The sequence below is a fragment of the Ascoidea rubescens genome (assembly GCF_001661345.1).
Source record: "Ascoidea rubescens DSM 1968 unplaced genomic scaffold ASCRUscaffold_1, whole genome shotgun sequence".
Taxonomy (NCBI): Eukaryota; Fungi; Ascomycota; class Saccharomycetes; order Ascoideales; family Ascoideaceae; genus Ascoidea; species Ascoidea rubescens.
Genome location: NW_017962913.1, coordinates 514,896 through 542,852, shown reverse-complemented (window position 1 = coordinate 542,852; position 27,957 = coordinate 514,896). Strand labels below are relative to the sequence as shown.

Sequence of the window (27,957 nt, the reverse complement as noted above, 5' to 3'; positions counted from 1 at the left end):
TACGCCAATGTTTCACTAATTCCAGCTCTAGTTTTCCGTCCGCTGTTTAAAGGCCTGAAACAGACCCTCTCTCCGAGGCCTGCTCTCAGACCCCTCTTGTTCTACGTATCAACGAAAAGCCACTGAGAAGCAACTCAAGAAATACACCACCAGATACAGGATAAGAACAATGCTCAACAAAAATAAGGATAACGAGCACAACCAGCACCAGATCCACCATATTCAGGCCCAATCTCCCACATCCACACCCACAACCTACTCTGCAATGTCTTCCTGCCCAATTTTGCACTTGAAATCCTACCTAGCTCTTGCTTACCTCTCTTCCACCGCCAGCATCACAAACCTATCCAGTCTACTACAATTACTATCCACTCAAATATCTCAAAACGACGATGAATTTATAAATCTACATCAAGTCTTGTCTTTAATGTTGGTATTAATCCCTTCAACAACTCATTCGAAGGATTTTCTTTTTATATATGATTTTTTATCCAATCTAAACACCAATACAATTTACGCTTCAAACTCTAATTCTATTAATATTAACGATATTAATAATAATAATAATAATAATAATAATAATAGTAATAATAATAATAATAATAATAATAATAATAATAATGATAATGATAATAATAGTGATAATGATAATGAAATCACCAACCAAAAAATTGAACCCTTCTTGAACAACTTGATTAATAACAACAATTTTCTTTCAACTTCTTTATCCATATCAAATTACAAAATTTTACTAAACAGATCCTTTTCTTTAAAAAATTTCATATCAATCTCTTTAAAAAATCTTGATTTCAATCTCAATAATCTCAATAACTCAAATCGTTATAAAGACATCTTTTCAAACTTTCTTAAAGCAAAAATATTGAAAAACTCATTATTTCTTAAAAATGACTTGTACTATAACTCCTATTTTTTCAACTACTTGAACCACTCTGATAAAAATTGGTTAGATGGAATCCTAATCCCCTTTAACTACTTTATTAAATACAACTCAAATGATCCTAATAACAACAAAATTATTAAATCCAACGACATCTCACTAGTACACTTTAATAAATTGGATAATAAATCAAAATTATTCACTCTATTATCAAACTTAACCCTCTCAAATTTTAACCAAATATTAAACTCATCAATACTACCTTTCTTGAATTACATCAATGATTACGATTTACTCTTATCCTATATAAACAATGAATTTCAACCTCAATCACTTTCTCATATAAATACCACTCATTTATCGCTTTTACAAAACTTTACCTCATATTTTTTGTCCAAAAATAACAGCATCAACATAATCAACATAAAAATCATATTCGAAAAAATCCCCCTATCTTTTAAAAAAAACTTGATTATCCACCTTATTTCAATCTTAAATAACTCTAATTTTAACCTACAAAACCAAAAAAATTTATTAATAATTAATAATATTGCAAACTTGATATCAACTTTTATCAACGATAACATTGCAATTCTAGATAATAACTCTTCCAATTCTGCTCTATCAAATCAAATTTTAAACTCCTTAAAGTTAAATATTAAAAATTTATCAATCTTCCAAAATTTGTATCATTTGGATATCAACATTTATAAAATTTACTCCTTATCATCAGAAAATTTAAATAATAAATTTATTTATTTACTAGATTTATTTCAAAACTTTAGCTCTTTTTATACCAATTCAATAACCGATTACGATTTGTTTATCGATAATGTTTATTGGCTAATCAATAATAGTATCATATTCAATAACCACGCTAATAATGACAATAACCATGCTAATAATATTAACCATATTTTATCGATAATTGATATAAATAGTATTGAATCAATACCAAACGCTATGCAATCAAATAACATATCCGTATCTTCAATCAATGAATTATCTTTCTTGTTTGATTTAATCATTTTTAATAAGCTATTGAATTTAAATTCCTTCGATCTAATTAAAAATAAACTATTTAAATTCATCAATATTTATGATAATAAAAACGAAAATATAAATTTAATAAATAAATTCAAATTATTAATTATTGAAAAATTTAAATTTTATTATAACAGCGCTAAAAGTTTTAATATGAACTTGGATCCAAATTTATTAAATTGCTTTAATTGTTTGAATTTATTTGAAAACAATTATTCAAATTTAATTAATTTGCATGATTATAATGAAATAACTAAATTAAGAAAGTTATACAATGATAATGATAATTCAAATACAGACTTGGATTTAGATTATTCTTTATTTAAATTACAAAACTTGCTAATTGCAACAGATAATTTATCCAATTTCAATTGTAACTTCAAATTTAAATCATTAAATCTTCAAATTGATAATGAATCTCAGAATCAAAATCAAAATCAGAATCAGAATGACATTTATTTTAAGCCTGTTAATTTAAGTCAAGTGAATAATCCAATTTTAATTATTGAAAAATTATTAGAACTAAACATTAAATCATATTTAAAGTATAATGAAATTTATTCAATTTGTTTTAAATTATGCATCGGTTTAAACTTGGAGGAGTTGATAATTGATAGCAACTACTTGAAAAATGAAAATGATAAGAAGTTTTATGGAGATTTTGAATTTTTAAAGTATTTTGACGAATATGATGAAGGTGAAGCTTATAACATAAATATTGATTATGATGATAATGATGATGGTGATGATGATAATGATGATGGTGATGATGATGATGATGATGATGATGAAGAAAAGGAGGAAGAACATGATAAGACTTTTATTGATTATGATAATCAAGACAAGAAATTACTGTTGGTTGATAAAATCAAAGCAATGTGTATCGAGTCATCGTTAGTTGATAATAATTTCAAGTTTGCGGTTGAATTAAGTAATGAGTTATTGAGCAAGTCATCAAATTCGTTAAAAACGATTTGGACGACAATTTTCCAAGTTTGTAAATATGAGACAAACGAAAGTATTAATTTAATTTATGATAGTAGTGAAATGGTTGAAAGATTGAAAAATATTGAGGATATTAATGAATTTAATGAATTTTTGAAGGAAAAATTGGAATTAATTTCGAGATTAATTTTGATTGTGCCAATAAATAATTATAGTGTTGTATTGAGCTATTATAATAATTTGAAAAGCGCATTGAACTCGTTGAATTCGTTTGAGCATAATGTGTATATTGAGGAGAGTTTGAAACATGCGAGAGTGGTTGAAAAGGTTTATAATGAAAGGAAAAAGTTCCATAATAACTATAATAGCAATTATAACAACTATAATAATTTGATCAATAGTGGCAGTGGGTATAACAATGGATATAGTGGATATGATAATGGGATGAGCATTAATGTTGTGGATGTTGATGAGAATAACAGCTCTACATCATCAGTAGGGGTATTAAAATTGCAGAAGAGCAGTTCTGAGATGAGTAAAGTAAGTAAAATGCCATTGGGTAATAGAGGTGGATTTGGCAACCGAAGCCCACCGAATAGAAGATTGGACAGTACCCTAGTGAGGGCCTTAGCATCTTCAGCCAGCGAGGTATTTGGGAATAAGAATAGCTCGAGTGGGTATAACTACCAGGATAACAATGGATATAGCGAAGGTGGAGGTGGTAATAATGGAGGGAGTTTTCGACCCGAGGAGCAAATAACGAATTTTTTTGTTTCTGGGTTGGGCAAGTTAGTAGGAGCAACACCTCCTCGTCGACAGTGAGAGCCTGTATAAGATATATATATAATTAAGATATAATGAGATCAGGAAGTGAGTGAAATTGTGTAGAAGATAGAGTTTTTGGCATTCGGGTGTTACTTCACTTAGCGGCGAGAGACGAAAAAGTCGAGAATTGGCAAGCAGAAATTGCAGGCTCTTTATCAGTTGCTTTTAGAGGAAGAAAACGAGATTGATTGAGAAAAAGATGATTCTTTTGAGAAAAGGATGAGCTTTGATTTGTGGAAAGCAATAGTGGGAGGAAAGAATTTTTCTATAAGCATGGGCAAGCGATAAAAACGCAATATATAAGGAGGAGGGAAGTTTTTTTTTTTTTGCCATCCAAGCAGTGGATTATATAAGAGCAATAAGAACAATTATATATATAATCATTATAATCATTATAATCATTATATTTATTATATTTATTATAATAGCTACTACATTTTTGGTGTTTATTTATTAACTATTGATTAAGTATGAGTGAGGTTGATTTTAATATTTCGTCAGAGTTGAGTAAAGAATACGAGGAAAAGTATTCTGCACACAACTATCATCCATTACCAGTTGTTTTCCACAGGGCATTGGGATCGAAAGTCTGGGATCCTGAGGGAAAGGAGTATTTGGATTTTTTGAGTGCATACAGTGCCATCAACCAAGGACACTGCCATCCTCGAATTATCAAGGCGTTGGTTGATCAGAGCAAGAAGTTGACGTTGTCATCGAGAGCGTTTTCCAACGATGTGTTTTCAAACTACAGCAAGTTCATCACTGAGTATTTTGGGTATGAGATGGTGCTACCAATGAATACGGGAGCAGAGGCAGTTGAAACCGGATTGAAGTTGATCAGAAGATGGGGGTATTTCAAGAAAGGAATTGCAGAAAACAAGGCAATTATTTTGGGAGCATCTAACAATTTCCATGGAAGAAGCATTGGGATCATTTCATTGTCGAGTGATGAAGATGCCAGAAAGGGATTTGGGCCATTTGTTGAAGGAATCAGTTGTTTTGTTCCTGGAAGTGAAGAAAAAAGATACATTCGATACGGAGAGATTGAGGACCTTCGGGAGAGTCTTCGAGTGGCCGGAGATAAGGTAGCCGGGATTTTGTTGGAGCCAATCCAAGGTGAAGCAGGAATCGTTGTTCCTCCCGAGGGGTACTTCCGAGAAGTGCGCAAGTTGTGCGACGAGCATAATGTGTTGTTGGTGGTTGACGAGATCCAAACAGGAATTGGCAGAACAGGCCGGATGTTGTGCTACGAGCACTACGGAATCAGGCCGGACGTGGTGTTGTTAGGCAAGGCGCTCGGCGGAGGAGTGTTGCCCATTTCGGCGGTGTTGAGCAGTCGTGAGATCATGCTCTGCTTCGAGCCCGGATCGCACGGATCGACGTTTGGCGGCAATCCGTTGGCAAGCCGTGTGGGTATCGAGGCGTTGCGAGTTGTTCGCGAAGAGAAGTTGGTGGAGCGGGCAGCAGCATTGGGCGCGATGTTTAAGAAGAAGCTCTGCCAGATCCAGGAGAAACACCGTGGAATCGTGTCGGAGGTGCGCGGGATGGGCTTGCTATTGGCAATAGTAATTGATCCCAGGGGCCTTGGGGGACGAACAGCGTGGGACGTGTGCTTGAAGATGAAGGAGCTTGGGGTGTTGGCCAAACCCACGCACGGACACATCATCCGGTTGGCACCTCCGTTGGTGATTAGTCAGGAGGACTTGCTCAGGGGAGCGGCGGCAATCGACCGCGCTCTCGGCGAGCTCGCGCGCGCTTGAAGCGACTCTATAGCAACTCAACAGAAGACTCAACAGAACTGTTTACACTCCCTAAACGGAAGACAGAAGTGCGTCGCTCACGCGTGTGTGTTTTGCGCGTGTGTTTTGCACACCGCTGATTGGCCGCTGGAGCACGTGAGCGCGTGCGCTGTAAACACCAGCGCTTGCTTCTTGTTTGTCTCCTTCGTGTGCTTCCTCTGCTTCCTCTGCTGCTTCATCCTCACTCTCTGCTGCTTCTTTTCCAGCGCCCTTCAGCTGTCTGTTCGATCTGTCGATCTTTTGCCTCTCCTTAACTGTTTCTGTTACCTCTTAGTCCCGGCGCCTCTTCCTTCTTTCTGCTGTCCATTCTTGTTGCCCTCACCAGCATCTTCGTCATATTCAGCATAACCGCCATAATCGCCATAATCGCCATCTACTTCATATCTTTTCCTTTCTCTGCGTCCACGCCCTCATCTCTTCACATCTTTTTTCCCATATAAATCTGACATTTTCTATTGTTTTTCATCACTTCATCACCTATCACCATTGCTTCATCCTTCTTGTTCACTTATTTTTTATTCTTCCTGATTTATTTCACTAGATATCTCATCTCATCCATTTCTTTTGCCCTTTTTTAACTTTTGTCTTGTCTTTGATTTTTCCCCCCTTATTTTTAACTCTGATCCACGACTTGTTCCCTTTTTTTCCACTATTTTTTTTATTTTTCGTTCTTGTTTTTTTTGACAAACAATCAACAAAATCACACAACATTAAATCTCATTAATCATCCATTCATCTGTCTATCCATCTATCTATCCATCTAATCTACTAATCTATCATCTCTTTATTTTTACCTATTCATTGTTTTTCTCCTTTTCTTTAATCTCTCAAAATGTCAGGTCTTTTAATCTCCTCCCTGTCTTTTGATTCAGATAATAATAAAAAAAGAAAGAGATCCCTATCAATAACCAATCAATCAATCAACAACATCAACATTAATAATATTAACAATAGTATCAACAATACCATTAACAAAAACATTAGTAATAACTCGTTGTTGAAAAATTATAAAAAAATTAAATCAAACAGTCAAAACTCTTCTAACACTTCTCCTATTTCCAATTCTTTATTGCCCACTCCTCCAAACTCTTCTTCATCTTCTTCAATCTCAAATCTTGCAAAAAATAACATCAACAATAATGATAATGATAATGATAATGACAACGAAAACGAAAACGACCAGGATCATGACAATGATGACACAATCTCAATCACTGACTCTCTTCAATCCTCCCAAAAATCGCTTTCTTCCTCTCCAATAAAACAAAAATTGTCTCTAGAATCTTTAAACTCCGTCTTTTCAAAAGACGATTACGACCCATTCACCCTCAACTATTCTCTCAATTACCTAGACACTCTTCCCTCCAAATCTTTCCTATCCAAAGTAAACTCTCTCAATTACAGCTCAAAATTTAACTTTTCCTCAATCAACAACAATAATAATAACAACAACAATAATAACAACAATTACCTCAACAACAACATTAATAACTACCAATCCCAATACCACTACTCAAATTGGACCCTTTCCTTTGAAAGATGGTTGGAGAAAAAAGACTCAAGCACTTATAAAAATCTAAAATATTCAATCAATAATTTAGACAACATCAACTCAAATCCACTCATTCACACGGTTGACAATAACATGGACATTGATAATGAAACCATTAACAACGACAATATCAATAATTATCAACACAATAATTGTGATAATCATGACAATAATAATATTACTAATATTAGTACTATTACTGATAATAATAATAATAATAATACTAGTATTGATAATAATATTACTACTACTACTAATAATAATAATAATAACAATAACAATAACAATAACAATAATGATATTAACAAAATTGATATTGAAATTGAAAATCATCACAACCACAACAATCATGACAATATCCATGATATCCCTCACGATTTTGACACTGAAAACGATTTAACCATTTCGGATGACACATTCACAACTGTCTCACAATCATCCCTAAACCCTACAAACTCTTCTTCCTCAACCCTATCTCCATCCACTTCCTCGTTCACAACTTCCTCGTCCACTTCTACTTCTTCAAAATCTTCTAAAAATAAAAACAAAAAAAACATAAAAAACAAATCAAAAAATAAAAACAAAAACAAAAATAAAAATAAAAATAAAAAATCACAATCCTCATCCTCTAACCAATCGGTAACTCCGACTCCATCAAATCAATCCCAACCCCAACCCCAATCTCAATCCCAATCTCAACCCCAAGCACAATCACCTAAATCATCCAAAAGATCCTCCCTCAGAGAAAAAATCAACTCCTATCTAATCAAAAAACCTAAATTCAATACAAAAATCTCTAAAAAGTTCAAATCTTCAAACAACTTTTTCTCAAAATTGCTTATCAACAGCAATCACAAGCAATCTCCTTCCACTTCATCATCCTCATCATCATCATCCATCCCTTCCTCATCTTCATCTTCCCATTCATCTCCATCAAAATCGAACAAACATTTGTCTCCCTCTTCAACAACCCCTTCTTCTGTTGTTTCTCCAAACAGATCTCCTTCTATTTCCCATTCTTCAAACACTTCATCTCCTATCGTTCATCCAAATAATGACTTTATAATCAACAACCAAAACTTGTCCTCAATCTCAACTAAATCTTTTCAACATTTAAACCTAAACCATCATTCCTCTTTAAGATCTATATCCTCAACCCTTTTGACACCACCTACTAAAGACGAAATTAATTACGCCTACATTAATAACAATAACCAATCGATAATTAATAACATCAATCAAAGATCAGTCTCAAATTCAACTACATCCTCTTTATCTTCAACTACCTCTGCATCTTCAACTTTATCTGATCAATCCTCAATATCCTCGGTTTCTTCAAATGGTTCAACCATTCCAACCTCTGATATCTCTTCTCCCTTTATAAATTATAAAGGTTTATCAACTGATAACACCAACAACGTTATTAATCATAATCATAATCCTAATCCTAATCTCAATCCTAATATTAATATTAATAATAATTTTAAAATTCCCTCAACTTCATCAACTTCATCAGCTTTCGCTAACAATATTTTACCCCCACTTAATTTTCCTTATGAGTCAAACTACATTTATGCTAATAACATTAATGATGTTCTAACTTATCATAAATACCAAAATAATGATACCTCATTCCATACAAGATCGGAATCATTATCAAACTCTTATTTGACCTCTAATGATTTGGCTTATAACCCAAATTTTAAATCAAACATTAATCCCCCAACACTAATTTCCTCAACTCCAATTACTTTCAAAAAGAAAGCTTCAAATACATCTTTGAATAGCTCAATTGATAGTAACAGTATCAATTATAATAATATTAATATTAATAATAATATATCTACTGCTAATTCCTCTAATACTAACACCACCAACACTAGTGTTACTAACATCAACATTAACTCTTCAACTCAATCTTCTACATCTACAACTAATGCCCGTTCCCATTCTCATCACCACACAAAAAGAAGTTGTGTATCTTGTGGTTCATCCCAATCACCATGTTGGAGACCTTCTTGGTCATTATCTGCTGGTCAGTTATGCAACTCTTGTGGTTTAAGATACAAAAAAACTGGTGTTAGATGCATCAATCCTACTTGTTTGAGAATACCCGCAAAGAGCGAGTGGAATTTAATTAGAAGTAAAGCAAATAATTTAAGAAAAGACTTTAAATGTTTAAATTGTGGTTATGACGTTGAAGTCTATGGAAAACTTGATTAGGTTTTTACAGATTTTTCAACTTCAATTTCAATTTTATTTTTGGTTTATATTGATCTTTTCAAATCCGAATTTTTTTGTTTGTCAATTGATCAAACGATCAATCGATTGATTTTTTTATTTATTTATTTACTTTTATATTATTTGATGTTGCTTTTACAATATTTTGTTTTTATTAATAACTTTCATTTCAAATTACTTCAAATTGACTTTGAAGAATTTTTTAACTTAATAATTTTCATTCCTTTAGTTATTAATCCTAATTCCAAACAATCTAATTCCCAATTTATTTTTTTTTTTTATAGTCTCTTTTTTAACAAATTTACCCTTTTTTTTCAAAAAAATTTTATTTTTTCTATTTTTTTTTTCTTGTTTATATTCCTTTTTTTTGAAAAAAAATTTTGTTAATTGTTTTCAGGTTTAACAGTTAATTGAATTTGAAACTGTTTTTAATTTTTCTATTTTCTTATTTTACTATCTTATTTTATTGTTTTATTATTTTATTTTATCTTATTTTAGTTTGTTGTTTTGAAATAATATTTTAGAAATGGTACTGGTTTACTAGTTTATCTTTAGTTTAATTTAGTTCTTTGTTTGTGAGAAAAACAAAAAAAAAGACAAAAAGATTACTTTAATTTCTTGATGGAAGTTCTATATTACATTTTTTTTTTTTTTTGCTTTTTTAAAAACAATTTCTATAGTCTAATAAATCTCCAAGATCTTCACAATATTTGATTTGCCACTAATTGATCTACTTTTGAACATAGTATTTTTTTTAATTTAATTTTTAGTTTAATTGATATCAAATTGTCGTAAAGTATAAGTAAAAATAGAAGTAAAAAGGGAATATGGAGGAGAGAGTGAAGATCCAGAACAAGAACAAAAGTGAGGCAAAGTAACAGAGTAAGAGTCAATTGAACTCAGTCGAAAAGATAAGGAATGAAATAAGACAAATGATTTGATTAAAATATGAAGATAAAATATAAGACAAAAACAATAAGTTGAAAAGTTCAAGAGAAGATAATATATAAAAATTACAAAAATTATAAAAGTAAAATAAGTAAAACAGAAGTAATTGCTATATAAAAATATAAAATGCATAATGATTTTTCCACAGTTATTGAAGTTAATATAAAAAAGTAATTAAAAAAATAAGACACCTGAATTTTTTTACCATAATTAAAAAGAGAGAAAAAAGAGACCAATTCAAACCAAGTAAAGCCAAAATTATTAATGAGACCAGAAAAAAAAGATTAAAAGCTTTAATTGAAATTAAAGTTGGAAGAATAGATTTAAGAATAAAATAATAAAATAACGGATAGTGGATAGTGGATAGTAGATAGTTAAATAAATTTGTTGGGGTTTGTTTTTTTGATTTTCAATTAAAAATTTGATAAAATGCTCCTTTATAAAATTCTAAATTTTGAATTCTATTATTTTAGTTGTTTTTTTTTTTTTTTTTTCGTTTTAGTTGATATGGTTGTTAGAAAAAAACCTAAGCAGAAGAAATGGATTCCTTATCATCATCAACCTTAGTAGAACCGAAACAGATGGCAAAGAACCAACCCATACTTGATAAACAACCAGCAGCAAAAGCACCCCAGACTAAACCATGGAAAGCACCAGAACCTAAGGTGGAAGTCCAGCCATAAACTTCTTCAGAGTCGTTGAATTTGTTTCTGAAAGCAACGGCAACACCAACAGCAGAACCAGCAGCGATTAAGATGACAGTGTTGGCAACAAAAGCAACAAAAGTCGAGAAGAAACTAGCAACATGAGATTTGACAGCGCTGAAGTTTAAGAAAAATTGTGTAGCGTAAAATGCTAAACCAATTGTCATTGTGACGAAGACTAATCTAGACAAGACACCATTGCTGTTGTAGGAAGTGACGGCTGAAGGTAAGGTTAATTGGGCATTGGTTAAGATTGACCTAATATTTGAATTTGCAATTTGAGAGTTTGTAATTTCTCTTGTAATGATATCTTCAATGCTCAATTCAAAATAAGTAGAGGATTTGTAGCAGCTAACGATGTCGATGTTGTCGTTAGCATCTTTAGTACCTCTACAATAACCCCATAAACCAACAGAGTAGACATCATAAAGACCAAAGTTTAAGTTTGACAAACCGTAGGTTGAAACGTAGGAGGAGATTGGAGTGGATGAGGTGGACACCAATATTTTTGTTATGTCTAGATTGGATAAATCAAACCTGAAGAGATAGATATTTGCTATACCTGATAAAGTGGACTGGGAACCACAGTAGGCTAAGACGACTAAAGTCAAAGCAGTAAGGGTTAAAATGAAAGGTAAAGTGACCACACAGATTCTAAAGGTACTGACAGCCATTATTATTGAAATGCTGATTTAATGCGATTGAAGTCAAGAGAAGTGAAAGAATAAATACGGAAAAAGACAGAAGATATATTATAAATTCCTTATAATATAACAAAGGGATTCTTTGAGTTGATATTTATAGTTGGGAGTTGGTGAACTGAAAGTAAGAGGACGAAGACTAGTGATGGTTGTCGAAACTATTATTTGCTAATCTTGAGTACTATTATTTGGTAATAATTGAGTAGATTGAATCTAGTGCAAGTGCTGGATATTGATGAAGAAGTAAGAAGAGAAGAGAAAAAGAAAGGAAAAAGAAAAGAATATAAATAAAAGCCAAGGTAGGTGGATACAAGAGGAGAGAAATCATCGTCTATTCTCATGGAACAATTGAACCAACACCATTACGAAAACAGTTGATACAGGCGATAAACTGAGTAGTCTTTCAAGGGCAGTTTCACCTCTAGCCAAATATAACCCAAAATGAACCCACGAACGAGCAGCAGACCTGGAAAAGGATGGATATCCCTTAGGAGATGAGGTAAACAGAAAGAGCCTAGTGGAGCCAGACAGGACGAGCCCAGCTTGACCAACCATAGCTGAGAATGAATAGCACAGCGACGTCGAGAGCAGTCAAAGTGGTTTAGCTCTTTTGGGTGCTAAATATATAAAATAATAAAAATAAATACCCAGCTCGTCTAGCCCGGCCATAGACGAACAAAAGCCGGTATGTGTCGCTCTGTATGTATGTGCGCGTGTGTATGTGTCTGTGTGTATGTGTGTGTATGTGTCTGTGTGTCTGTGTGTATGTGTGTGTGTGCGTTTGTGTGCGTAGACTCGTCTGACGGCATGTGCCACCGCTGTGTATTTATCGGACATTCTTTTCGGGGTTGAGTAGGCAACCCCCGTTGTGATGCAGACCCCTGCTGCACCAGACCTTGCTGAGCCCGCCAATCACAGCGCGCTTTTTTTTTGCTTACTATTCTGAAAGAATTTTGAGACGAACTCTGATGGAGATGTTCAATTGGAGCTATGCAAATATAATCAACGTCCTTGATTCAACCTCGATCTTCCTATTTGCCTGCTGATTTTTCACACTAACTGTTGTTTCTACCATATCTCAGCACTATCTCAGATCTGTATTTCTCTTCTCTCGGCTTTGATTTGAGCTTTCTGCCATTTTTCAGTGTCTTGCATCAGAAACAACGTTCCTCCATCCCTAATATCTATTGTCAAATATCTCGCTGTTGATCCAATTACAGTCTCTACTAATATCAACACACTCCATATCCCAACTCAATTTCCTCTTTTTTCCTCGTCCATATTCTTCCAATATCAACAATACCACACCACTTCACAATGCTCTCTCGTAATCTTATAAAACCAAACCTATCCTACTTTTTCAAAAGACAATTTTCTTCCTCTATACCTAGGAATGGTGAAGTCAATGTAACCATAGATGGTGTTAAAGTCCAAATTGAAAATGGTTCTTCAATTATTCAAGCTGCCGATAAAGCAGGCGTAACAATACCTCGTTATTGTTACCATGAAAAATTGGCTATTGCAGGTAATTGTAGAATGTGCCTTGTTGAAGTCGAAAAGGCTCCAAAACTAATTGCTGCTTGTGCCTTCCCCGTCAGAGAAGGTATGGTTGTCTTCACTGGCACCGATAAAGTCAAACAATCAAGAGAAGGTGTTACTGAAATGTTACTACAAAACCATCCTTTGGATTGCCCTGTCTGTGATCAAGGTGGTGAATGTGACTTGCAAGAACAAACCCTAAGATATGGTTCCGATAGAGGAAGATTCAATGAAATCCTAGGTAAAAGAGCTGTTGAAAACAAAGCCATTGGTCCCTTGGTCAAGACTGTCATGAATAGATGTATTCATTGTACAAGGTGTGTAAGATTTCTTAACGATATCGCTGGTGCTCCTGAATTTGGTTCAGCTGGTCGTGGTAATGACATGCAAATTGGCACCTATGTTGAAAGGAATCTAAATTCTGAATTGTCTGGTAATATTATTGATCTATGTCCTGTTGGTGCTTTGACCTCCAAACCTTACGCCTTTAGAGCAAGACCTTGGGAACTAAAAAGAACTGAAACCATTGATGTTCTAGATGCTTTAGGTTCAAATGTTAGAGTAGACACAAGAGGTATCGAGGTCATGAGAGTCTTACCAAGATTGAACGATGAAATAAACGAAGAATGGATTTCCGATAAATCAAGATTTGCCTGCGACGGTTTAAAATCTCAAAGATTAACTACCCCATTAATCAAAAATAATGACCATTTCGAAACTGCTACCTGGGATGAAGCTTTATCAACAATCGTTTCCGCCTTCAACACCCTTAAACCTGAAGGCAACCAATTTAAAGCCATCTCTGGTGCCTTAACTGATGTTGAATCTTTAGTTGCTCTTAAGGACTTGGTCAACAGACTTGGTTCTGAAAACCTAGCAATCGATACTCCAAATGGTAACTTGCCCCCACCATCTGGTAACGACATCAGATCCTCTTATATCTTTAATTCAACTATTGAAGGTATCGAAGATGCCGATCAGATCTTATTGATTGGTACTAACCCAAGACATGAAGCTGCCGTTTTAAATGCTAGAATTAGAAAAGTCTGGCTTAGAAGTAACTTGGAAATTGCCTCGATTGGTCAAGAATTTGAATCCACTTTTGACTTGACTCATTTAGGTGGGAATGCAAACGCCCTTCAATCTGCTCTTGATGGAGATTACGGTAAAAAATTAGTTAATGCCAAAAAACCTTTAATCATTATTGGTTCAGCTGTCAGTGACGCTCAAGATGGTGCTGCCATTTATGAATTGGTCTCAAAATTCGTTAAAAAGAATTCATCAGTATTCAATTCTCCAGAATGGAACGGTTTCAATGTCTTACATCGCGATGCCTCTAGAGTTGGTGCTTTAGACGTTGGTTTCGTTCCTACTACAAAAGAAATCAGCCAAGTTGACCCCAAAATTGTATACTTATTGGGTGCTGATGAAGTCAACCCAGAAGATATTCCAAAAGATGCCTTTGTTATTTACCAAGGCCATCATGGTGATGTTGGTGCTTCCTTAGCAGACGTTATCTTACCTGGTTCGGCTTACACTGAAAAGACTGCTACCTATGTTAACACTGAAGGCAGAGTTCAAACTACTAGGGCTGCTACAAACCCACCAGGTGTTGCAAGAGAAGATTGGAAAATTATTAGAGCCCTATCTGATTACTTGGGCTCTCCACTTCCTTACGATGACATATATTCAATCAGAGCAAGATTGGAAGAAATTGCTCCAAACCTTGCTAGATACGATATTATTGAGCCTGTTTCTACTGAAATAGCTTCTACAAATTATGATCACTTGTCTTCCTCTTTATCACAAAGCATAATTGGTGTTCCATTAAAAAATCCAATTGAAAACTTTTACTTCACTGACGTTATTTCAAGATGTTCTCCAACAATGGCTAACTGTATAAAGGCATTTGGTCCTAAAAATGATAAGGTAATTAACGAAAACCAAGAAGTCAGTTTTGCTTAAGTATTGTAATTAAGTGGTTAATTTTTACAATTGAAAAACAAAAAAAAAACAAAAGAAATATTAATAAAAACGATCAATACATAATTATACTTTTTCCACAAAAGAAAGGAAACGTTAAAACGAAATGTTTTCAGGTTTAATTAATTCATATTCATTATTAGTTTTATGTTCTTAACTAAAGTTGAACAAATTTCTATATATTCTCAAAATTTGATGAGGCTTTAAGAATCTTTTCAATTGAGCTTTTATATTATTTAACACAATCATCACACTATATTTTTTTTATCAACTTATAAATTATCTTAATTTTTTTGTTCACTTCTTTTTTTTTTACATATTCTGCTTTACGTCTTTTTATAATCAAATATTTTATAAACTCATATGGAATTTTACGATAAATGTAAACTTTATATCGAACTTTTTATTCAAAACAAACCTATATGTATAAAACTGATTTATAAAACACCACACAACCATTCATAAAATCTCTACTTTTAAAGACTGGTCAATTTCACTTGTCCACGAATTAAATTCTTCTTTTAATTCTTCAAGTGTCACCAATTCATATTCCTTTTCATAAGACTTATCGATATTCATTGACAAGTTGTGTTTTAGTAGCCACTGTTTATCTGTTTCCTTGAATGTCTTTAAAAGATTTAGAATAATACTATAAAGTTGAAAAACTATCAATGTTTGGTTTTTTATTTTTTTAAAAGAGCTCTTATTACTTGTCATAACTAAAGATTTTTGAGTTTTATTCGATAAAGAGTACTTGTACTTATTAATAACATGATATAAAGCTTCACAAGCGCCTCTTGGATTATTGTGGTTTAATCTCCATGAATATAATACTTTGAAATACATTAATCCCTTAGAGAAATTGTTCCAGTATTCTTCTTTTGAAGTGTTGATAAAATCAAAGGAATTGGCCTCTTGAAACAAAATGTCATCAACGTAATCATCAATACCTATAAATGGGTAGGAAATTAATTTTTTTAAATCGTTAGATGAGGAATTGAAAATTTTATTAATAAACTTCTTAAGACATTCTAATTGAATTGAATCTGAATTTAGTTTCATTAATGTAGAATATGCACCATCAAAATCTGATAATTCCAAATAAATATTGAAGCAATTTAAACAATTTCTTTCAGTGATTTTTTCATCATTCTCTTTTGATCCGGCATTTAATGCTAAATTACCCAAATCTAAAGAAACAGAAAAACAAAATTTCTCAGCAAATAAAAGTGAAAGATTATAATAATAGGTGGATAGAGATTTATTCAATGGAGTTAAATCTTCTGTAATGTCGTCATCAACAGCTTCACTTTTATCAAAAAAAATGTTTAAATTCTCTATTGTTTGTAAAGATAAAAATTCTTTTTTGGTAATTCTGTAAGATAAAATTAATTCAGCATTTTCTTTAAATACATTAGAAGATTGTTTGAACTCTGAACAATTCAATAATATCAATCCCTTTAACAAATGTGATATTGGAGTAGTATCAATAAAGAAATAAAACCTATTTTTGAGGATATGAGCGTATGACATTGACAATAAACTGGAACAAATACTGTAGACAAATTTTCTATCATTTATAAAAGATAAAAGAATTTTAAAGTAAAAAGTCAAATTCAGATCTGCTTCAAAACCAAAATTAAAATGCTTTTGAATGACTTTGCTAAAGAGAGAACAGGAAAGATTACCAATATTATTGTTAATCTTTGCAATTATTTTGCTTTCACCGCTTTGAGTTAATTCAATATCATCATCAATATTAGAAATAGGTTCAAAATTGATTTCCATTGTAATTAAAGTTAAATCAATATTTTTATAAAAATTAACTAATTTAGAAAAATAACTCTCGGATTGATTATTATTAAAATTCAAAACTAAAACCATTAAAATAATATTAAAATATATTTCTCTTAATATTATTAAAGTATCTTTAAAACCTTGGGTTAAAGCTAGATTTCTAAAAAATAATACATAATTATTTGAGTTTAACATATTTAAGAAAAATTCATTTTGATCAGTTTCACGAGAAAAGTTTAATAAATAATCAATTATGTCAAGAGCATTGGGGATCAAATTCAACTCACTACTTAATGCTTCTAATAAATCTTCATTAATCTTTCCAGCAAGACAAGAATCAAAGACTTTGTTCATTTTTTGGTTGACTGATGAATCATTCGAAGAGTAATCACCTAATAAAGATTTTAAATTGATTAAAATTTTACTTGGTAAAGAATTTGCAAATTTTGAAATGACATTAATAAAGTTCAAGATATTCTGATTGTCAGTTAAAGAAGAATTTGAATTTAAAAACTCATGAGCTTCATTAAAGCTTTGATTTAATAATAATTTTGAATTTAAGATTAGATTTTTATTTAAATAAAAAAGTTCAAAATTAGTATCGAATCTAATCAAGGAATAATTTAAATTTTTATTTAGAATTAATAAATTATTATTTAAAATAGTAGATAATGATAATGATTCGTTTGATTTGATCTTTAACTGAATTAATAGAGACTCGAATCTTTCCCATTGTCTTTTCAAATCTGATTCATAATTTGATGAGGGATCAACTAATCTATGTAAAACTTGGCAAGTTTTTTCTCTTAGGGAGATATCGAGAGGAAATTGATTGTGATTGTTTTCGTTATTGTAAAGTTTTTCAAAAGCAGGTATAGCTGTTTCAATTAGAAGATTTGAATAAAGACCTTGGTCAAAAATTTTATTAATATAATATTCCGAATAAGATAAGGAATCGGATATGATTGAATTTTTTTGGTTAAAATGATGATTAAAATTGAAAATTGAATTTGAATTTGTTGATAAGAACCAATTGTAATTACCAGATGATAAATCAATTGTTAACAATTGAATTTGAGTTGAGGTGTCACTTTTCCATAGAATGAATACGGATATTAAATTTTGAGGTGGAATTGAGTTGTTATACAAAGTTTGGTTTAATTTCAAGAAATAGGAGGAAGTTATCTTTATATCTGATATTAACCAAATAGAATTTTGATCAGGGATTATGGGTTTAAATTTGAAATTGTCACCTAAATCGATTAATTTTGGAGTTTCATGTGGATGCTTAATAGTTTGATGATTAAGATCTTGAGAAGGGTGATTGTTTGATTTTTTATTTAATTTATTGATAAATTCAATATCAATATCATTATCAATATCATTATCGTTATCGATATCGATATCTTTATCGTTATCAGTATTATTGTCATTGTCATTGTCATTCCCAATGCTAGTGTTATTAGTGGGATCATTATTATCATTTTTTTCATTATTATTAGAAAAGGATAGTTTCCATAGTTTGAAAACTCCGTCACCTATTGGTAAATAAGTGATGAAATAATTTGAATTTTTCAATTGAGATAAAAGTGAAGATTTATTAAAGTATGGGATAAACTGTTTGTTTGAAATTGAGTCATTTGAGTTTAAATATAATTGGTGAACTAAGGAACAATCGTTTAAATTCCAAATTTTTAAATATTTATTGATTGAAATTGTTATTAAATAGTTTTTAATATGAACCGAGTCTAAAATTGTTCTTTCATTATATTCGTTTGATAATTTTAAATTTGAATATGAACTAGTTGTTTTATTATTTAATTTTTTGTTTTGTTTTTGATCATGAAGATAATAGGAATGATTATTATCATTATCATTGTCGCTATCATTATCATCATCATGAGATTGATTAAAAACTAAATTGGAAAAGGAAAATGAAGTAAATGAAAAAAGTTTCCCAAGAGTTGAGGTCAAAGAAATATCGTCATTAAATAGTTGGGTCTTGAAATTGTTAATTGAGTTGGATTTTCTTGAGCATTTGATTAAACCGCCATCTTTGAAGAAAATTATAAACAAGTTCTGGTCAACAGAGTAAATAAAATTAGGTTTTCTAATATTGAAGTCGTAAACAAAATTGTTAACTTTGCACCAGTTTGAAATATTGGAGGTTAGATTTCTCTTTGAAACAAAGTTATTGGCCAAGTTAAAATCATTCTTCAAGTTGAAATAAAGTGTCAAGAACTTTCCGTTTTCCAAAATCAAGTCAATTAAAACCAATGCCTTTGTTAGGTTGTGGTTTATGATCAAGCAGTTTTCGTTGTAGAGCTTCAAGGGCAAGTCGATTCTGAGCGAATTGAGTGTAGAGGAGGAGATGGAAACAACAGTGTTGAAGGACAATGGCGTCAAGAGCAAGGAGGTGGCATTGTTAAGCAACTTGACACTGAGGGCATCGAACTGATAGGTGTTCAAGCCTGAGAGGTCGAGGATGGACGAGAAACTGGCCAAGTGGAAGCCAAAGTACTGCTCAGGGCTGGAGTCGAGCTGGGGCAGAGGAAGGTTGCTCTGGGGCAGAAGAACCAATGAAACCACGGCAAGGTTCTCGTCGTGGAGAATGGGTGTCTCGCGCAAGGCCTTGAGGAGAGACATGGAGAGAACTGCTTCTTTGTGTGCTCTTTCTTTGTGGTTCTTTTCTGGCTTCTTTTTGTGATTATATCTACTTCTCTTTTGGGAAGTGTTACCCGGGTCGCGTGCCCTAAAAAAAAGTGAAAATTTTTCGTTTTTGTTTCGTTTTTTTTTCTTTAAATTGGTTGCAGAAAAAAACTTTCTCTTCTTCTCCAGCAAGATCTTATGGTATGTGCAATGTTCCTCCTGGGTCCAATTCAACTGTTACTGGAGATCTTTGTGATGACTTAACTTATACAAACTAGAGTATATGACTTGAAATGAATGATTTCAACTTCATGCATGGCTTTCTGACGCTTTTCGATACACTCCTCCAGTTGGTTTTGGGCTGAATGGCATCTGCATTTTTTGTATTATATCACTGTTTTAGTTGTTACTAACATTGATTGCTAATTAGATTTCTTTTTGCTTTTTTTCTAATTTACCGGTTTTTTCTGGTTTCTAGTTTAAAAGGTATGTTTATGCTCGTTTGATTGGTTATTGATTTTTTAATTTTTATTCGATTTGTTTTATATGATGATAATAGCAAACAAAAGCTGGAATTACCTGCTGAAAATTCTTGATTGATAATGTTTGGCATTTTTAACTGATTACAATATTTCGTGAAAAATCAATATAATATAAGGTTCAATTAACAATTTTAACTTGGAAGAATTTTTTTTACTAACTCATTTTTCACTAGGTATATATTTGAATGTTTTAATAGGAATTGCACATTCTTTAAACTGCGATTTTTTTGTTACAGATATAATCAATATATTTTATGATGATTCTTGCACTGGGCACTGATATCAACATTTTAATGAATGATAGTTTGTATTGAGCCTCAGAAACTCGAATGACTGATATTTATTTTAATATAATGATTATATTACCAACCAATAGTCAAATTAAAGAATATTTAATTTTATCCGACGTTCAAAATAGATTAATAGGAAACTAATATTTTTCTTCTAGTTTTTAAGATAATATGTCAAAAAAGTAAAAAAATAACTAGATTTGAAAATTTTCCGATTGTAAGTGTATGTGAAACATTTTAATTTTTAGTTTTTTAATATTTTATTTATTTTAATGATGAGAATTCAATAGATGACGAGTCAGAATTTTAGGGTCTTTCCTATTGTTGATACAACTATTCGGTTACCATTCATGCAATTTCTGAAGATTTAAATTTAATTCAATTTAATTTCATATCTTAATTTATTTATAAAGCATAAAGAAACAAATTACTAATTTTCTATTTTCTGTTTTTTTCATCTTAGACCTGTGGAATACGTGTTTTTTTGTGTTTTCTTTTGGTTATATGCGATGAGATGATGAACTTATAAAAATTAAGACAAGCATATGTCTGAAAGTTATTGAAGAAAGTTTTTATATAATCTGATTATCAATGTAATTTTTTGAATGGATGCTATCTTGAGATTCATTACTTTCTATGAATATTTAACTACTGAGTTTATTTTACTAACTTCTCATTAGAGATTATCATTTATCTAGATAACAATTGTTTAAAATCTTGTTAAAGGGTATGTTCTAAATATTCAAGTGTCTAGCTATTTAATTTTAATCAAAATAATTTGTTTATGATGTATTTCCACAATCTCACGACGGTCAACTGCGTTTGCTATTTTATTTTAGCAGACTTTGATGATATTCTGCCTTTGACAAGGCAGTGGTCTGAACTTGATTTATTTTGATTAAATTAAAATAGGCCCAAAGAAAAAGTCTGCAAAGAAACCAATCACTAACTCATTACTAGAAATTGTATGTTGTGTATTTATTTTACTCTACCTTGTATCGCTCCCTATAATCCAATCGATATGATGACCAAACTTATGTACCCAAATTTATGATCTTTGATATGAATATAAAATATTATCGATTTGCATGTCAGTCTGATTTTCATTGGCTGTGGATTAGATGCTTTGGTTTGATCTTCTCTGGTGCTTTATACTAACAGTAGTCTTCTATAGCAATACACACTCCTCCTCTTCTTCTTCCCTTTCCTGTAGTTCTCCTGCTGCTTCTGTTTCTGCTTCTTCTACTTCTTCTGTTTCCAAAAACCTGCGCCAACTTTGCGATGGCTTTGATTTGCGAAAATTTGGCCTATGAACGTTTCGTCTTCTGTCTCACCTTGGCTTTGCTATCTTGAGTTCCTTTTCCAATCTTCTGTAACACTTTCTTTTGTTTCTGTATCTCCTTCATTGCTCACATTGCTCTTCATATTCTTTACCCTCTTCATCTCCAACCCATTGATACTGAAATCCACCCACCCCCCCCCAAATGCCTTCCAAATTCAGGAAAACTGCAATCAGCAGCTTATCCCATCTCTACGATTACACCTCCAACGTCGCCAACAAAAACAATAATGTTGCCATTGGTGCTGCTGCTTCCTTGATAGGCATAGGTTTGGACTCTGTGAACTCTTCAGGAAGTGCCAAAACCCAGTTGAATCAGTCAAATCTATCCACAAATAACCTCCTTCTTGAAAGTGATACCAATAACAATTCTACCGATAACATCAATGATAACTTGAGTTTAACCCACAATTCAAATCCAAATCCAAATCCTAACTCAAATTCGCTTTCAAGTTTGAATTTGAATTTGCTTTCCACCTCAAGTTCAAATTTTTGGAATGATGAAAACTTCGAACCATCAAACCCTTTTTATCACAATGATCTGGACAGTCTTTCTACAAACAACACTCCAGTCGATTCCTCTACAAAAAAAGATCACTTTATGGATAAATTTTTTGACAAGTTATTAATTCATGCTATACCAAATGACATGCCAAACAAAGACAAATTACAATCAAGAATCAATGATCCCCTACGAAAAAACACTCCTGAACTATCCATAAAATTACTATTCAAAAATATCAAAAAATTAATGGATAGAGCAGGAAGTATATTTGAATTCCAATATCTAATCATACAAATATTCACCTGGAATGATCCAATTATAACTCTCAATTCTTTAATCATTTACACCTACTGCTGTCTTTACCCATACTTGATCTTAATGTTGCCTTTGCTATATCTATTATTGGTTATAATGCTTCCTTCCTATAGCTACAGGCATCCTCTATTGTCCATTCGATCCCTAATACCCTTTAAAAGAAAGGACTCTCAAACTTTTATCGAATACTTATTAAATTCAACCATAGTTGAAAATAACGAGGTTTATGCTAAAAATAACGAATATATAAATCAAAGAAGATGGGATTTGAAAAAATACAATTTAAACAACAGCTCCAACATCAATTTATCCGATACCAACTTAAATGACTCTTCTTCTTTTTATGCTCCTTCTGAAATCTCCTTTCTTAATGGTTCAGCACTAAACTTTTCTGATATCAAATCCAGTAAACTTTTCAACAAGCTTACAAATAAAAGGATTTCAAACAAATTTAATATCAATGATAACGCTAATGATACCAATATTGATAATACTAATGCAAATAACAATATCACTACCAATAATGGTCTTATTTCAAATGATAATCTGAATTCAAATGTAAACATCAATGAAAATCTATTTGAAAATGAAAATTACGATAAAAAGGTAAAGCTTGACACAAGATTTTTAAGATATAATATGGATTTATTTGTCAATATAAGAGATTTCCAAAATTTATTAACATATGTACTAGAATTGTTCGACCAACTTGAAATGTTCATATATGGAACCGCTGGCTTTAAAAATGAAAAGGACTCCACTGCTTTCTTTTATACTGTTTTACTTCTAATCATACTGATCTTTATTATTGGCCCATATATTCCTTGGGCTTTAGTCTTTATATTTTTTGGTTGGGTTGTCTTCACTGTAACTAATCCCTTGGTCTTAAAATACATCTCTCAATACAACACTCTAATTAATAATGAAAAGGAAAAAATCGATCAAGTTATTGTCAAACATAAGAGAACAGATATAATTTTAGATGAAAAGCCTTATTTTAATTTAATCGAAATCTTTGAAATCGAAAAACAAGGCATAATCTTTAATTCATGGATATCAGAAGCTTTTTCAACTATTGTTTTTGATCCAGGTTGTTCTGAAAGAAAGAAAAAAAATCCGCCTGATGGTGTGAAACATCTTGATAATGTTTTGCCTCCAATTAGTTGGAAGTTTTATTTAAAGAAAAACACCTCTTCATCAAAACCATACGAATTCGAAGACCAAGAAGAATATGAATGGAAAATCGATTATAATTCCAAAAATTGGCTAAAAGAAAGAAGCATCCCCAATATCTATGTTAAAAATAATGATGATTCCTGGGTATACGATTCTGATGACACAACCGACGGTATTTGGAGAAGAAGAAGATGGACAAGAATTGTATATAGATATGCTAAGCCAGCCAGAAAACCATTCTATCATTAATTATATAAATTTTATTAACAAATAAGAATATTAAATTTGAAGAGTTTCTAATATAAATATAAAAAAAAATTAAAAACAAAGAATTTTATTAAATAGTCTATAATTAATAAATAAACAAAAATAGCAAGCTTTAATGAATATTACCATTAACAAGAAAAAACCCCAAACAAAGATATAAAAAAATCAAATATGTTATATATCAAAAGAAAAAGAAAAAAAAATATGAGATTAGAACTTTTAATATTTTTAATTTGCAAGTTGATCATCTTTATCAAACAATTTACCACTGCATAAACTTGATGTATTTTCAGTATTAAAATGATAATAAGGATTTCCAAAGGTAATATCTGTACCACATAAATTACAAAACAATGTTGAGCAATAAGGACATTTCATTTTATTACATCCTTCAAATTTTTGAACCACTAAATCACAGCTTGGACATCTAGAAATTTTATTTGATTTATCTCTTATAGCCTTTTCAAATAACTCCTCAGCAATTTTTTCAGAACTATATTTTTGTAAGGCATCTTTTAATCTTTTTCTGCCATAAAAATATTGCACTTTAGTTAGTTCAATCTTCTTTTTATCGTATTGTTTTTTCAATTCCAGTGAATTCTGAAATTCATCTTCTAAATCCCTAACTTCTTGATATAAAGCTAGATAATTTTGAATAACATCCTCATCAATTTCAAAACTTAATCTGCAAGAGTTGGTAGTACCATGCCATGAATGTTGGCATAAAGCACAAAATGCAAAATTGCAGTGAGGACATATAACTAAATCATCATCAATGTCAATTCGAATAAATCTCTGTTTACAATCTTCAAAGGGACATTCAATAATTTTATTTGGAAACAATGAAGCATATATTGACAACTGATCATTTTTTAATAACTTCAAATATTTTTCAATCATTTGATTGATATTAAAATTTGAGATATCCAACTCAATATTTTTTTGATAATTTTTATTCAAATCGCATTTCACTTTAATTTTATTGTATAAGTTTATTAAAAAATCTTTCGATATTGGAATTTGAAATAAGTTTTCTTCGAATTTTTTAATTGTCATTAATTCATTTGCATTTGTATTTGTATTTGCATTTTGATTATTAGTGGTATTTAAAAAATTTTTAACAGAATTTAAATTTTTGACGTATGTTTTATTGCATTCATAATTTGGACAATGAATATTCCTTATACTTCCATTTTTAATTTCATTAAAAAAAAAATTAAATAAACATTTATCACAAAACGTATGGTAACATTTATTTATAACTGAACCTTCAGAGCCTTTAAAGTAATCTTGACAAATGTCACAAAACAAGGTTTTATTATTGAATTCATCAATCAATTTTTTTTCATTAAACGATTTGAGTTTTTGAAAGATATTAGGATCATTAACTAAATAAACCTCACTCTTGTGATCCTTTTCTATTGACAATAAGTTGAAAAAATCAGAGGCTTTATCATTGATATGATCTATAAAATTGAAAATAATTATATCGTTTAATTCTTGAAATATGTTAATTAATTGTGTTTTAAGATCATTGATTGTCGCAGAAGGCAACCAGCAAGAAAGCAAATTAAAAGCTGGAGGATCTGAAAATGGATAGGAATCGACTAGTTTGAAATTTAAAATCAAAGATGGAAAATAACTCATCTTTGTTGACTCCATTTCCATTTTGTTTTGGCTATCAGTTAGTTTAAGAAAAATTGTATTTATTGGAATTATAGGTATTTCTACTGAACCTTCTAATTTTCTGAGATTTATTCTTGATTCAGGATAAATTGCCTTTATCGAGGTTAGTTCTTCAACTCTTGGATCTTCTTCGTCAACATTATTGTCTCCATTATGGGGAGAAAGACCATCGCAATCATCGTCTATCTGATCTTCATTTTGCCTGTAGATGTGGCGAGACATGTCTTCCATGGCATCACTTTCGTAATAAAGAGTCTGGGTGGTTTCTGATGTGTTAACTGTCAGCAAATAGCCTATGCTGGTTTTAAACATGACAATCAACGCTCTGATGGCTTCTGTTGGTCCCCAAACACGCTTTAAGCAGCTTCTCTGATGCTCTAGCACTGTCTGGCCTCTGGTTCAACAGCTTCAGCTCAACTCTTTTCCATCTCCACAATCGACTCTTTACCAATCCACCAAAATGGCTCAATAAGCGCATCCGCTCCTCTGGCTCCCAGTTTTTAAAACCACTGCTGTGGCTCTTTTTAGCAAAACACCAGACCCTATTTAAAAGAACCCCCTTTTCAGACCCCACCCAGACCTCTGTCAGCTGACCTCATCTCGCTCTTGGCCGGGGTATTTTCGCTTTGGGTTCAAAATGTGAATTATTGTTTCTTCACCACTTTGGTGTAAGTGTTGTTGAAATATGTCAAACAAATTTCATTGTGATGTTTGTTCTTCTGACGTTACTAATAGAGTAAGGATATCATGTGCAGAGTGCGAAGGTTACGACTTGTGCATCTCGTGCTTCTCAAATGGTGCATCCACTGGGTCTCATAAACCTTATCACAAATATAGAGTTATAGAACAACATTGCTACCCGATATATGATGATGATTGGGGTGCAGATGAAGAATTGTTATTGATTGAAGGTGCTCAGCAGTATGGAATAGGGAATTGGCAAGGAATTGCTGACCATATAGGTTTTTCCAGATCAAAGGAAGAAGTCGAAAATCATTATCACAAAGTATATTTGGATTCTAAAAATTTTCCGTTTCCAGATTCAAGTCTCGATGAGATAGATAGTGAAAACAAAAGCACTAAAGAAAATAAAGATGATTTAAGAAAAAATGCTGGACATATACCCAAAATCACTCCCCAAATATTTGCACAAAATAGGAAAAAACGAATTGAGAAAAAGAGAAATACTCCATTACCTCCACCAAAAACAAAACCCATAGCATCAACTCCACTTTGTCATGAAATTCAAGGCTACATGCCTGGCAGATTAGAATTTGAAACCGAATATGAAAATGATGCTGAGGTTCCTGTTAAAGATATGACTTTTGATCCAGATGATCAGCCTGGTGACATTGATTTAAAATTATCGATTTTGCATATTTACAATTCAAGATTGACTCTTAGAGCTGAAAGAAAAAAAATAATGATAAGAAATAATTTATTGGAATACAAGAAAAATCTTTCGATCGAAAAAAAAAAAACCAAAGAAGAAAGAGAACTATTTAACAAAATTAAACCTTTCATACGGATCATGACTCCAGAAGATTTTCAAAAATTTTCAAATGATATTTTATTGGAATCTCAAATTAGAAATAAAATTTCTCAATTGCAAAATTGGAGAAATGCTGGCTTAACCACAATTGAAAGTGGGTTTAAATATGAAAAGGATAAATCTTCAAAGTCAACTGTATCCCAAAGGTATAACTTATCATCAAGACATTCAAGAAATGCAAACTATAATTCCTCGAGTCATTTAGATTTCCTTTCATCAACCTTAACTTCTAATGCAAACTCTTTATATTCAAACTTATCTAACCCATTGATTCCAAATAGCTCATTGTCAAATTCAAATAACTCAAATATAAACTCCTCCAGCTTAAATTTGGCATTAAATTCAAGTCCAAATTTGGGTATAAACTCTAGTTCAAACCCAAATGCGTCAACACGAAAAAATGTGCAGGCTCCTTTAGATATTTCCAATGCAACCGATGTTCACTTGTTGTCTATGGACGAACAGAAACTTTGCTCGTCTTTGAGAATCCTACCAAAGCCATACATGGCTATAAAGGAAACACTATTCAGAGAAATCTTGAGAACTGGAGGCATACTCAAGAAGAGAACTGCTAGAGAATTGTTGAAGATAGATGTGAATAAAACTTCCAAAATATACGAGTTTTTCTTGCAACAACGTTGGCTAAAGCAGAACTAGCCA

General features: G+C 31.7%; 9 protein-coding genes across 9 annotated transcripts; 6 read left to right on the top strand and 3 right to left on the bottom strand.

The window, feature by feature from the left end:
• Nucleotides 1-169: 169 nt before the first annotated feature.
• On the top strand, nucleotides 170-3,709 carry ASCRUDRAFT_67565 (uncharacterized protein; the record flags this gene model as incomplete). The annotated part of the gene is made up of 1 exon (XM_020191405.1): nucleotides 170-3,709. One exon carries the CDS (start codon nucleotides 170-172, stop codon nucleotides 3,707-3,709), a length of 3,540 nt encoding a protein of 1,179 aa, XP_020049772.1.
• A 473-nt stretch (nucleotides 3,710-4,182) lies between these two features.
• On the top strand, nucleotides 4,183-5,472 carry CAR2 (ornithine-oxo-acid transaminase; the record flags this gene model as incomplete). The annotated part of the gene is made up of 1 exon (XM_020190170.1): nucleotides 4,183-5,472. One exon carries the CDS (start codon nucleotides 4,183-4,185, stop codon nucleotides 5,470-5,472), a length of 1,290 nt encoding a protein of 429 aa, XP_020049771.1.
• Nucleotides 5,473-5,908: 436 nt separating this feature from the next.
• ASCRUDRAFT_96071 (GATA-type transcription factor) lies at nucleotides 5,909-9,408 on the top strand. Its single transcript, XM_020195194.1, has one exon. It carries the CDS (start codon nucleotides 6,344-6,346, stop codon nucleotides 9,284-9,286), a length of 2,943 nt encoding a protein of 980 aa, XP_020049770.1. The 5' UTR covers nucleotides 5,909-6,343; the 3' UTR covers nucleotides 9,287-9,408.
• Nucleotides 9,409-10,581: 1,173 nt separating this feature from the next.
• ASCRUDRAFT_96063 (SUR7/PalI family protein) lies at nucleotides 10,582-11,805 on the bottom strand. Its single transcript, XM_020195193.1, has one exon. It carries the CDS (start codon nucleotides 11,628-11,630, stop codon nucleotides 10,779-10,781), a length of 852 nt encoding a protein of 283 aa, XP_020049769.1. The 5' UTR covers nucleotides 11,631-11,805; the 3' UTR covers nucleotides 10,582-10,778.
• An 842-nt stretch (nucleotides 11,806-12,647) lies between these two features.
• Nucleotides 12,648-15,537, top strand: ASCRUDRAFT_73311 (NADH-quinone oxidoreductase subunit G family protein). Its single transcript, XM_020192234.1, has one exon. The coding sequence runs from the start codon at nucleotides 12,975-12,977 to the stop codon at nucleotides 15,159-15,161; it is 2,187 nt and encodes a 728-aa protein (XP_020049768.1). The 5' UTR covers nucleotides 12,648-12,974; the 3' UTR covers nucleotides 15,162-15,537.
• A 39-nt stretch (nucleotides 15,538-15,576) lies between these two features.
• On the bottom strand, nucleotides 15,577-17,097 carry NUP120 (Nup120p). The gene has a single exon (XM_020195016.1). It carries the CDS (start codon nucleotides 17,061-17,063, stop codon nucleotides 15,639-15,641), a length of 1,425 nt encoding a protein of 474 aa, XP_020049767.1. The 5' UTR covers nucleotides 17,064-17,097; the 3' UTR covers nucleotides 15,577-15,638.
• A 4,844-nt stretch (nucleotides 17,098-21,941) lies between these two features.
• On the top strand, nucleotides 21,942-24,041 carry PEX28 (Pex28p; the record flags this gene model as incomplete). The annotated part of the gene is made up of 3 exons (XM_020190233.1): nucleotides 21,942-22,105; nucleotides 22,280-22,823; nucleotides 23,040-24,041. 3 exons carry the CDS (start codon nucleotides 21,942-21,944, stop codon nucleotides 24,039-24,041), a joined length of 1,710 nt encoding a protein of 569 aa, XP_020049766.1.
• Nucleotides 24,042-24,163: 122 nt separating this feature from the next.
• On the bottom strand, nucleotides 24,164-26,423 carry ITT1 (RBR-type E3 ubiquitin transferase). The gene has a single exon (XM_020192233.1). The coding sequence runs from the start codon at nucleotides 26,055-26,057 to the stop codon at nucleotides 24,288-24,290; it is 1,770 nt and encodes a 589-aa protein (XP_020049765.1). The 5' UTR covers nucleotides 26,058-26,423; the 3' UTR covers nucleotides 24,164-24,287.
• Nucleotides 26,424-26,430: 7 nt separating this feature from the next.
• Nucleotides 26,431-27,954, top strand: ADA2 (chromatin-binding transcription regulator ADA2; the record flags this gene model as incomplete). Its single annotated transcript, XM_020191404.1, has 1 exon — nucleotides 26,431-27,954. One exon carries the CDS (start codon nucleotides 26,431-26,433, stop codon nucleotides 27,952-27,954), a length of 1,524 nt encoding a protein of 507 aa, XP_020049764.1.
• Nucleotides 27,955-27,957: the final 3 nt, after the last annotated feature.

Coding starts and splice junctions, on each gene's coding strand:
- ASCRUDRAFT_96071 (XM_020195194.1), top strand. CDS start 6,344: ATGTCAGGTCTTTTAATCTCCTCCCTGTCTTTTGATTCAGATAATAAT.
- ASCRUDRAFT_96063 (XM_020195193.1), bottom strand. CDS start 11,630: ATGGCTGTCAGTACCTTTAGAATCTGTGTGGTCACTTTACCTTTCATT.
- ASCRUDRAFT_73311 (XM_020192234.1), top strand. CDS start 12,975: ATGCTCTCTCGTAATCTTATAAAACCAAACCTATCCTACTTTTTCAAA.
- NUP120 (XM_020195016.1), bottom strand. CDS start 17,063: ATGGTTTTAGTTTTGAATTTTAATAATAATCAATCCGAGAGTTATTTT.
- ITT1 (XM_020192233.1), bottom strand. CDS start 26,057: ATGTTTAAAACCAGCATAGGCTATTTGCTGACAGTTAACACATCAGAA.